Source organism: Portunus trituberculatus, chromosome 47 (genome assembly GCF_017591435.1).
Source record: "Portunus trituberculatus isolate SZX2019 chromosome 47, ASM1759143v1, whole genome shotgun sequence".
NCBI lineage: Eukaryota > Metazoa > Arthropoda > Malacostraca > Decapoda > Portunidae > Portunus > Portunus trituberculatus.
The window spans coordinates 13,288,049-13,300,548 of NC_059301.1; the positions used below are offsets into that span (position 1 = coordinate 13,288,049).

The 12,500-nt window shown below is 40.4% G+C and overlaps 1 protein-coding gene across 4 annotated transcripts in view; it reads left to right on the top strand.

Annotated features, from left to right (window-relative positions):
* LOC123520553 (transcriptional regulator ERG homolog) overlaps nt 1–12,500 on the top strand; it is a 195,519-nt gene that overhangs the window by 37,994 nt on the left and 145,025 nt on the right. For all 4 annotated transcript variants that reach the window (XM_045282924.1, XM_045282925.1, XM_045282926.1 and 1 more), the window contains exon 4: nt 4,591–4,638. In XM_045282924.1, coding sequence (XP_045138859.1) covers nt 4,591–4,638 — 48 coding nt within the window. The remainder of the gene's footprint in view (nt 1–4,590; nt 4,639–12,500) is intronic.

A 12,500-nucleotide genomic window follows, 5' to 3' on the forward strand; every position in this document is an offset into this window, starting at 1 on the left:
GAAACAGTCGTGAAAACTTGGCTAATGGTCTCTAGAGCCTTTGAAAATAGTCGTGGAGGGAATGGAAGAAGAGCAAGGCGTTTCTGAATACGGGGATAGGCTTAGATTAACAAGATTAACAAGATTTCTTCCCTATTAACCGAAGAAACAGTCTTGAAAACTTGTCTGATGATCTCTTGAGCCTTTAAAAATAGTAGTGGTGGGAGAGTTAAGCGGTTCTGAGTTTAGGACGAGACTCACATCAATAAGATTAACTGGAATAACAAGAATCCTTTTCTATTGACAGGAGAAAACAGTCATGAAAACGTAGTCAGTGATCTCTATGGCCTTTGAAAATAGTACCGGTAGGAATGGGAGGGAGAGGAAAGAGTTTCTGAGTACGGGCTCACATTAACAAGATTTCTTCACTGTTAACAGGTGAAAGTCATGAAAAGCTCGCTAATGATCTCTAGAGCCTTTGAAAACAGTCGTGGTGGGAGTGGGAGTTAGAGCAAAGCGTTTCTGAGTACATGGCCAGGCTCGGATTAACAAGATTTCTTCACTATTAACAGGAGAAAGTCATGAAAACCTCGGTAATGATCTATAGAACCTTTGAAAACAGTCGTGGTGGGAGTGGAAGGGAGAGCAAAGCGTTTCTGAGTACGTGGCCAAGCTCGCATCTCCCCGTGTCCGTCATTATTCACTCAAACCACAGCCAGGCGCCGCAAACGACCCGCGCGTGGCGACTGAGCGACTGGCGTGTGAGTGTTGGTGGGCCAGAGAGGGAAGGGGAAGCGCGACCAGTTCTTTTTTTCTCCTTTTTTCTCCCCCCCTCGCCATAACTCGTCCTTGATAAATAACTAAACGCGCGGGGAAATATTGGCGTGAATCAGGACAGACTTTCACGCCTTCCCTCGCTCGCTGGTTCGTTTATTCGTTTCTGTTCACGCAACTTTGGCTTTGACTGACTTTCTCTTGAGTTCTCTCCTTTCCCCTTTGTGTTCCTCCTCCCCTCTCTCTCTCTCTCTCTCTCTCTCTCTCTCTCTCTCTCTCTCTCTCTCTCTCTCTCTCTCTCTCTCTCTCTCTCTCTCTCTCCCCGTGCAAGTGAGTGAATGAGTTCTGGCGCCATATAACCCGCCATTATTGCCAACTAGCGCCCACCTACATCAAATTCTCTCACTGTTACCACCTCCACTTCCTCCTTTCCCTCCTCCTCCTCCTCCTCCTCCTCCTCCTCCTCCTCCTCCTCCTACTCTTGGTGTGGTATAAGCGCCTCTCCAGCTCGGAACTATTCAGCGCAAGTGTTATATGGCATTATTTATCCCCCTCCTTATACCTGACTTCTGCGGGAATGGCGCTCTTCATCTGACTCGCTGAAAATGGAGGCGGCGAGTGGCGGCAGTGGCGGTGGAGGCGGCGGCGATGGCAGGCGAAGGAGGAGGAGGAGGAGGAGGAAAAGGGGAAGGATCTATGTGTATAGCGAATGGCCACTTAGTTGAAGTTCTCTTGTAAGACTTGAGAGTTGACGGTGGTAGTGGTGGTGGTGTTGGTAGTGGTTGTGGTAGCGGAAGGATGATGAAGAAGAGGGGTAAAGTGTGTAGGGAGAAGGATAGTAAGAGGTGGTGAAGAGGAGAAGTCGTGTTGAGGGTAAAGCAGTGAAGAAAGTGTGACGGAAGGATGGTAAAGGATGAGAAGGGAAAGGAATGAAGTGTAGAAGGTGAGGAAGTGAAGATGTTACTGGTGTGAATGATAAGGAAAAGGGTACAGTTTGACACCTTCAGTACCATAACGCGTTTTCATATTCATTCTACTTACTATTTGGTGATTTTATACAGCTTCAGAATCTTATATGAGAATTAAAATAGTGAAGACTCTAGCCACTAATCTTCTGACCTCCATGGATCCTTTCTTATAAAGATGAAATCATCGAATGACATCCAAAACTCATGGTAAAAATGCGTTCTATTACTGAAGAAGTTAATGCATTAGTAGACAAGGAAAACTGCAACAAGTCATCTACACGTGACAGTCTCTAGATGAAATATGTCTATCTATTACCATCTTTCATTTCTGTCCAAAATTTTGACAAATCTTTTAAAAATCTTCATATCGACTTGGGAATAACAACATGGTTACTGAGACTATTTCACTCATGTACCACTCTATTTCAGAACCAACTTTTTCATACTCATTTTGACATTATCGTAGAAGTAACAGGGAGTACTTGAAACGATAGGCGTAATTGAGTTTGGCTGAGATGGTTTAGGTGTGTGAAGAGAGGCGAGGAATGTGCCGGGAGGAGGAGAACAGAGAAACGAGCAGACCTGAGATAAACTTCATGGGTACACTGAAAGAAGACCTCCTTATAATGGGTGTGACTGAAGAAAAAGCAGAAGAGACATGAAGAATAAGAAAGCTTGGACATATATTGATAGATTTGAAGGAAGGAAAGAAAAGTTGAGAGTACTTTTTGACTTGAAGGAAGGAAGAAAAATACCAAAACAAAGATGAATATTACAAAGTAGAAGGAAAAAAAGTGTTTGCAAGGGAAGGAGAGAGAGAGAGAGAGAGAGAGAGAGAGAGTGGAAGGAAGAGATGAAGAAAGGAAGGGAGGAGGAAGAGGAGGTGAGGAAGATGGGAAAGGGGAAGGAGGGGCTGAGGGACGAAAGTGAGAGAAGAGAAAAAAAGGACAAAAAAGGAAGCGTAAAGATAGCAAGAGAGAGAGAGAGAGAGAGAGAGAGAGAGAGAGAGAGAGAGAGAGAGAGAGAGAGAGAGAGAGAATCTTTACTCCTGGGCAAACTCAGCTGATTTATAGACTAGAGTCACCGTTGCCAAAATCCCCCTATTGTTATTACCACCACCACCACCACCACCACCACCACCACCACCACCACCACCACCACCACCACCACCACCACCACCACCACTACCACTACCACTACCACCACCACCACCACCACCATCAGAAAAAAAATCACTTGGCTTCGGCTTGTTCACAGTAGCTCTTTTTCTTTCTCTTTCTCTCTCTCTCTCTCTCTCTCTCTCTCTCTCTCTCTCTCTCTCTCTCTCTCTCTCTCTCTCTCTCTCCCTCTCTCATTATTTTTCTTACTTTCTGAATCCTTAACATGTTTTTAACGAGAGAGAGAGAGAGAGAGAGAGAGAGAGAGAGAGAGAGAGAGAGAGAGAGAGAGAGAGAGAGAGAGAGATTTTTTATTATAGTTTGTACTTCTTTGTTTTTGTTAGTCTATCTTTCTCTCTCTGTATGTTTTCTCTAAGTATGGATGTATGTATGTATGTATGTACGTACGTAAATGTGTATGCATATGGTAGTATAAGAATATTATGCATGTATACGAATAATTATTTCACGTGGAAGGAGAAAGTATATGTATGTATGTATGTATGTATGTATGTATGTATTTATGTATGCATGTATTCTGGTAAGCTTGAAATGTGACATGGGCGGCTCAGAATATTATTATGTATATCTCCCACCCACCCCCATCATGCATCTCTGCCCGCCCACCCGCCCACCCACCCATCCACCGATTCAGCAGCCCGCCCACTTATTTTACGCCCTTGCTGGTAGTAGTGGTAGTAGACCGTGTGTGTGTGTGTGTGTGTGTGTGTGTGTTTACTGTTTAATCACTCTATCGATCTACTATTACTGCATTACTGTTGTTTGACTGACTAACTGACTGACTGACTGACTGACTGACTGACTGACTAACTAACTAACTAACTAACTAACTAACTGCCTGACTGACTGATTGACAAACCGACTAAAAGAGTGACACTAACTGACTGACTGACTGACTGACTGACTGATGGTAAGTTTACATGAATCAGCAGTAGTGAGAAGGGGAGGCCTTTGAGTCAGAGAGAGAGAGAGAGAGAGAGAGAGAGAGAGAGAGAGAGAGAGAGAGATGTGTCCAGCAGCTGTTTGCTTTCTTATTTGCATATTGTATTCTAAGTTTAATTACGTGTAAGAGATTGATTGGGGAAGGAGAGAGAGAGAGAGAGAGAGAGAGAGAGAGAGAGAGAGAGAGAGAGAGAGTAAAAGCGAAGGAAATGGGTAGTTTTCTTTCCCTGAGCGTCCCAAGTTATGAATGTTAATGGCGGCGATGGTGGTTGTCCGGAATGTTGATTGTCTTGGAGAGGGTTGGCGTAATTATTGTTGTTGTTGTTGTTGTTGTTGTTGTGGTGGTGGTGGTGGTGGTGGTGGTGATGGTGGTTTAATTTTTCTTGTAGTTCCTTCATAACAATAACCATAAAAATAATAAATGCTACTTCCACTACTGCTATTAGTACTATACTACTACTACTACTACTACTACTACTACTGCAACAAGTACAACAACAACAACAACAACAACAACAACAACAACAACAACTACTACTACTACTACTACTACTACTACTACTACTACTACTACTACTACTACTACTACTACTACTACTACTACTACTGCAACAAGTAATAACAACAACAACAACAACAACAACAACAACTACTACTACTACTACTACTACTACTACTACTACTACTACTACTACTACTACTGCTGCTACTACTACTACTAGCGTTAATGTGCTTATTTCCTCTTCCAGCAGACGTCTCGCTCGTTCGGGACAAGAGTCTTACCTCGATTCTCAATGGTGAGTAGAAAATTGGTATTGTTTTTAACCCCTTCATTACTGGGACACATTTTACTTTGAAATTGTGTACGATTGAGAAGATAATTTGGCCACGGTCTTCATTGACATGGGACACATTTTTATCTTGAAGAGTCATTTTTTGATGGTGGTTCAGAAGATTAATGGCCACGGTCTTCACTATTTTAACTGGGAAGGGTCCATGGAGGTCAGAAGATCCCTTGAACACTGGGACACATTTTTATCTTGAAATTATTTACGATTAGATCATTTTTTTGACATTGGGAGGTCAGAAGATTAATAGCCAGAGTCTTTACTATTCTAATCCCCCCTCACGAGTTTCTGACGCTCTAAAAAATCACTAAATTAACACCAAAATGAATATGGAAGCGCGTCATGATACTGAAGAGGTTAATCATTATAATCTATCTTTATTACTTCTTGTCTTTCATAGTAGCTTGTCTGTTTGTTATGATTTTGAGCTTTCTCTTTATCATGTTCATTGTATCTACAGTTCTTTTTATTTTACTTTTTTTTTCCCTCATTATTGTTACCTGCTATTTATCTTTTTAATTTTTTTGCTTAACTCAGCTCATCTGTCTAATTACTTTGAGCCACTGTCTTCATAACGTCCATTGCATCTACTGTTCTAATTTATATTACTGATTTCATCCTCATTGTCGTTCTCTATTATCTCTCCTTATCAACTTAACTCAACTCAACGCAGTCCAGCTCAATCTGTCTAACATTTTTGAGTCTCTCTCTTTATAACGTCAATTGCATCTATACTTCTTCCGTGTTTCACTGGTTTCATGCGCATTATCGTTCTTATCTCCTTCCTCCTTTTTTTTTATTTGCAGGAAATCATTATTATTTTTCTACGCATTTTTGTATCTCATTGTTTCTTTTTCATTATTTTAAACTATATCTGTGTTTATTGTCTTTACATCCTCTACCTTTCTTCTTACATTTTTTTAATTAATTAGATTTTTTTATTGGCATTATATTTTCACTTTAATCTTAGTCTTATATTAGTCCTCTTATCCTTATTACATTACGTTCCTTATCTCCATCAATTCTTTTTCCACCATGCTATAATCCTTAGCAGTTTTACCCTCTATTTCTTCTTATCGTCTTGATTATTCCAACACTTCTTTATTCTTTAGTCTAGAATTTTTCCTTCACTCATTTATTTATTTATTCTATTCTTATTTTTTGTAGCTCTGTTTAACCAACTCTAGCTACCTATCCACATACACATCAATTTATTCATTTAACTATCTTTTTATCTTTATATATATTTCCATAAATGGATGTAAGAGTTAACATTCTCTCTCTCTCTCTCTCTCTCTCTCTCTCTCTCTCTCTCTCTCTCTCTCTCTCTCTGTACCATTTCCATCACCATCATTATCCATTACTCCCATCACTCTGTCCCTCCTCCTTCTCCTCCTCTCCTCTATTCCATCTATCTATCTCCATCATCACACTCCCGCCCCCCATCACCATCATCATCACTATTATCTTCCCCATTCATCGTTCTCACTATTAGCTCTCTTCCCCTTCTCTGCCCTCCCCTTCCCTCTCCTTCCCTTCTCTTCCCTTCCCCTCCTCTCCCTTCTCTTCTCTCCCTCCCTCCCTCCATAAATGACACGGAAGTGGAGGGGAGAGATGGAGGGAAGAAAGGAAGAAAAAGAAGAAAAGAGAGAGAGAGAGAGAGAGAGAGAGAGAGAGAGAGAGAGAGAGAGAGAGAGAGAGAGAGAGAGAGAGAGAGAGAGTGTTTGGCTCTATATTTTTTCTTGTTTGATTTTTTTTTTTTCGCTAATTATGAATTTTCTTTTATCTACACACACACACACACACACACTCTCTCTCTCTCTCTCTCTCTCTCTCTCTCTCTCTGCTGCTGTTTGTTTTTCCTATTCTCCTTTTCTTTCCTTGGTACATCACATCGTGTACTAAGAATCAGTGTTTTTTTTCTTATTATCATTCTTCTTTTCTCATACAAATATATTCACAGGGGCCACCACGTCTGCTGCTGCTGTTTGTTCCTCCTATCCTATTCGTCTTTCTATGGTACCTTACATCGTGCAATAAGAACCAGTTGTTTTCTTCCTATCATCATTCTTCTTATGCCCGTATTCAGAAACGCTCTCCTCTCTCCCCATGACTGTGTTTTAAGGGCACAGAGATGACTAGCCGGGTTTTCAAGAGTATTTCTCCAGTTAATAATGTAGATAACTAGTCGATCTGCCTCTAGAAACGTAAAAAACACCTTTAAAAACTCGTGTAAATTTCAATAAAGCCTTTTGAAGTGAAGGTTGAAGGACAGAAGTGTTTGAGAATAAAAGCCTTTTTTTTTTTTCCTCATACAAACATAACCATAGGGAGCAACACGTCTACTGCTTCTGTTTGTGTTTCTAATCCCCCCCCCCCTTGCCTTGCACTACATCACACAGTACACTCATTATCGCTTCATACAGCACACATTACGAGAGCCACGCGCGCCGCCACGCTCACCTCTAAACAGCTGATCATGTCAACAAACACCAACTGATCGAGTCAACAGTGAACACGTGGTCTTGTAAACAAAGGGATGACGCAACGATGACGCGGTAAAACAGGTGATGAGGCAGCAGATTACTCTCTCTCTCTCTCTCTCTCTCTCTCTCTCTCTCTCTCTCTCTCTCTCTCTCTCTCTCTCTCTCTCTCTCTCTCTCTCTCTCTCTCTCTCTCTCTCTCTCTCTCTCTCTCTCTCTCTCTTTCTCTCTGTTCATCAATGGAATCAGACAGTGTAATTAAAAGAGAAACATTAGACGAAAGGGAAGAGGAAGGGAGGGAAGAAGTGAAACAGGGAGGAGAAGAGGGAGGAGGAGGAGGAGGAGGAGGAGGAGGAGGAGGAGGAGGAGGAGGAGGGAGAGGAGGAGGTGTAATTCAAAAGCCACTGCACATATTTAGTAGAATAATTCATGCACTATCAATAATTACTGCTAATTTTTTTCTTTTCTCGTCATATCCTGTTCCGAACAATGTTGATAATCACTGTAGTTTTTAACATAACTTTCCTTTATAGGTAGATAGATAGATAGATAAATAGATAGACAGATAGATAGATAGATAGATAGACAGATAGATAGATAAATAGATAGATAGGTTGATAGATAGATAGATAGATAAATAGATAGGTTGATAGATATATATATATATATATATATATATATATATATATATATATATATATATATATATATATATATATATATATATATATATAGAGAGAGAGAGAGAGAGAGAGAGAGAGAGAGAGAGAGAGAGAGAGAGAGAGAGAGAGAGAGAGAGAGAGAGAGAGAGTATACATAGGGAGAAGTAAGCAAAATACAGATAAAAATCAGGAGAAGAGATGGAAGAGAACGGAGAAGAAAAAAAGAGAACGAAGAAAAAGAAGGAGATTTTGAGGAGTAGGAGGAGGAAGAAGTAGAGGAGGAGGAGGAGGAGGAGGAGGAGGAGAAGGAGGAGGAGGAGGGAGGAGGAGGAGGAGAAAGAAGAAGAAAAAAGAAGAAGAAGAAGAGGAGAAGGAGGAAGAGGAGGAAGAGGAGGAGGAGGAGGAGGAGGAGGAGGAGGAGGAGGAGGAGGAGGAGGAGAAAAGGAGAGGAAAAAATGTAAAAGGAAAAGCACGGAGGGTGAAAGGAGTTGGTGAATGTGTAAATGGGGACAGAGGAGGAGGAGGAAGAAGAAGAGAAGGAGGAGGAGGAGGAGGAGGAGGAGGAGGAGGAGGAGGAGGAGGAGGAGGAAAGAAAAAGGAGGTGCGATGTGAAATTCTAAGGAAGAGTTTTTTCAAAGACTGAATCTTTTTATCCGAGCTCTTCAAAAAAATTCTTTGTGGTGAAGGAAGAGACAGGAGGAGGAGGAGAAGGAGGAGGAGGAGGAGGAGGAGGAGGAGGAGGAGGAGGAGGAGGAGGAGGAGGAGGAGTAGGAAAAAAGGAGGAGGATAATAAGACGGTAGTAAAAATAGAAAAGTGGAGATAACTATCAAATATATTTCCTTTTAACTTGACTGAGAGAGAGAGAGAGAGAGAGAGAGAGAGAGAGAGAGAGAGAGAGAGAGAGAGAGAGAGAGAGAGAGAGAGAGAGAGAGCTTTGAGGTATCTCTGTGGTGGTGGTGGTAGTGCGGATGTGGCTAATGAGAAGGGGAGGGGAAGGTTGCCCGGGGCGTGGCTGAAAGGGAGAGAGAGAGAGAGAGAGAGAGAGAGAGAGAGAGAGAGAGAGAGAGAGAGAGAGAGAGAGAGAGAGAGAGAGAGAGAGAGAGAGAGAGAGTTGCTGGATCTTTTCTGCTATCCATCCTTTTCTTTGTCCTTTTTATTTTTTTTCTCTCTCTCTCTCTCTCTCTCTCTCTCTCTCTCTCTCTCTCTCTCTCTCTCTCTCTCTCTCTCTCTCTCTCTCTCTAAGATAACTATGGTAACAAACAAACATAAGAGATGGATTAAGAGAAGATAGGAGGAAGAGGAGGAGGAGGAGGAGGAGGAAAAAGAAGAAGAAGAAGAGGAGGAAGAGAAGGAGGAGGAAGAGAAGGAGGGGAGGAAGATGAGAAAGAGACAAAGAAAACGAAAGGAAATATTTATAGAAAATAGAATTGAAGGAAAAAACTAATAAAGAAAGATGACGAACAAGAGGAGGAGGAATAGGAGGAGGAGGAGAAGGAGGACGAAGAAGAAGAGAAGAAGAACGAGAAGGAGGAGGAGGAGGACAACGAAGGGAAGGAGGACGAGAGTAAAAAAAAAGAAAATATAGAAAAATCCTTGACTAAGAAAAGGATGTAGAAGGAAAGAAAGAAGAAAAGGAGTAAAAAGAAGAAGTAGAAGATGATGATGATGGTGAAGGAAAGGAAAGAAGAAAATTAACTAAAGAAAACGAAGATAAAGGAAAAGAAAAAAATAATGAAGTCGAAGAAAATTGAAAAAAAAAAAAACGAAAGGGAGGTATGAGAAAGAAGAATGGGAAAGAGGAGGAGGAGGAGGAGGAGGAGGAGGAGGAGGAGGAGGAGGAAGAGGGGGAGAAAGAGGAGGAGAAGGGGAAAGCTTACCTATTTTCCCACCTGTCACGGGCATTGTGCGAGGAATCTTGGCGGTATTCCCTTCTTCATGCATATCAGAGAGGCATTGAGAGACTGACTGACACGCGATCCGATCTCATACACCACCTCTCTCTCTCTCTCTCTCTCTCTCTCTCTCTCTCTCTCTCTCTCTCTCTTGTTACATTTGCTTTTTTTAATATTTCTTCTTTTTTATCTTATTTTTCAATTCTTTTTATTATTTATCTGTTTTTTTTATATACGTATTTTCAACTCTTCCTTTTTTCTCACCTCGTTTTTTCTTTTCTTTATCAATTTTGTATGTGTGTTTTTTTATTTACTATTGGATTTTGTCTCCATCTGGGTGGCATTTTTTTTTTTTTTTTTTGGTGAGTTTCTATTCCTCTTAGCTTGTTGTGAGTTAAGTTTAAGTAACGTTCCTGTAATCTTTTTTATTATTATTTGTATTATAAAATTTGTATTGAATTTGTTTTATTGAATTTTTTTTGGGGGGAGATTCTGGTATTTCTAAGTTGTTCGAAGGTTTACATAATGTTCCAGTCTTTTATCTTCAAAACAGTTCAGTCTACCTTCAAACAGTTCAGTCTATCTTCAAAACAGTTCAGTCTATCTTCAAACAGTTCAGTCTATCTTCAAACAGTTCAGTCTATCTTTAAAACAGTTCAGTCTATCTTTAAAACAGTTCAGTCTATCTTCAAACAGTTCAGTCTATCTTCAAACAGTTCAGTCTATCTTTAAAACAGTTCAGTCTATCTTCAAACAGTTCAGTCTATCTTCAAAAAGTTCAGTCTATCTTCAAAAAGTTCAGTCTATCTTCAAACAGTTCAGTCTATCTTAAAAAAGTTCAGTCTATCTTCAAACAGTTCAGTCTATCTTCAAAAAGTTCAGTCTATCTTCAAACAGTTCAGTCTATCTTCAAACAGTTCAGTCTATCTTCAAACAGTTCAGTCTATCTTCAAAAAGTTCAGTCTATCTTCAAAAAGTTCAGTCTATCTTCAAACAGTTCAGTCTATCTTCAAAAAGTTCAGTCTATCTTCAAACAGTTCAGTCTATCTTCAAAAGTTCAGTCTATCTTAAAAAAGTTCAGTCTGTCTTGAAATTGTGTCCTGGCGAGTCCTGTAGTGCATTTTTTTGTCCGCGATAACAAGGAATTCTGCGCATGAATTTGCCTTTAAAAGTTATTCCACCTACAACTTTTTTCCATCTAGCTGCTGTTTTTCTTTTACTCTTATTCGTATTAACGTTATTCTTATTCTCATTATTATGCTTAATTACTGTACCCAACTAAACAATGAGACTTTTAACACTAAATTCGTTGTTACTGCTGTTGCTACTACTACTACTACTACTACTACTACTACTACTACTACTACTACTACTACTACCAACACCACCACTTTTAAGTATCACAAGCTAATGGATTATAACAACAACAAAAACAACAACAATTAGCAACAACAACAACTACTACTACTACTACTACTACTACTACTACTACTACTACTACTACTACTACTACTACTACTACTACTACTACAACTACTACTTTAATGTTGGTATCAGTAACAACGGCAGTGATGATGAATATAAGGATGATAATAATAATAGTAATAATAATAATAGTAATAATAATAATAATAATAATAATAATAATAATAATAATAATAACAATAATAGTAGTAGTAGTAGTAGTAGTAGTAGTAGTAGTAGCAGCAGTAGCAGTAGAAGTAGTGGTAGTAGTAACGCGTGTTTGTATCAGATAATCTGGAAATCTGTGAACGTTAGCCACAACTCAGGACTTTTGTCGCGGAGGAGTGAGGGGGAGAAGGGAGAGGCAGAACCCCATCTCCCTATTCTGGCGCCGGAAGTGAGAGGGAGGGCGAGGGAGGGACCGGCACGTGCTGAGAGAGAGAGAGAGAGAGAGAGAGAGAGAGAGACACACACACACACACACACACACACACACACACACACACACACACACACACACACATAACGAAACACTAAAAGATTGTAGTAATAGTAGTAGGAGTATCAGTAGTATTAGAATTATTATTATTATTATTAAAAGTAGTAGTTGTTATAATAATTGTTATAGTACAGCAGAGTACAGTAGTAGTAGTAGTAGTAGTAGTAGTAGTAGTAGTAGTAGTAGTAGTAGTTATAGTTGCAGTAACTAAGTGATTAACAAATTATGGAACGAACAAAAGGAGGACAAATTAAACAATGATGAGAAAAGATTGAATTCCTAAAAATACAAACACACACACACACACACACACACACACACACACACACACACACACACACACACACACACACACACACACACACACACACTCTCTCTCTCTCTCTCTCTCTCTCTCTCTCTCTCTCTCTCTTGGAAGAAGTATCTTTTCATGCTGCTCTCTCTATCTCTCTCTCTCTCTCTCTCTCTCTCTCTCAAGGCTCTCTCTCTCTCTCTCTCTCTCTCTCTCTCTCTCTCTCTCTCTCTCTCTCTCTCTCTCTCTCTCTCTCTCTCTCTCTCTCTCTCTCTCTCTCTCTCTCTCTCTCTCTCCTCTCCCTCTCTCCTTCTCTCTCCCCCTCCCTCTTTCTTACTCTCTCCAACTCTCCTTCCCTCCGTCACTCCTTTTCTCTCCCTGTTTCTCTCCAATTTTTCTTTTCCACAAAGGCGAGAGAGAGAGAGAGAGAGAGAGAGAGAGAGAGAGAGAGAGAGAGAGAGAGAGAGAGAGAGAGAGTATTGTCTTTGTTTCAGGAAAAGGGGAAGGTTTGGTAATGA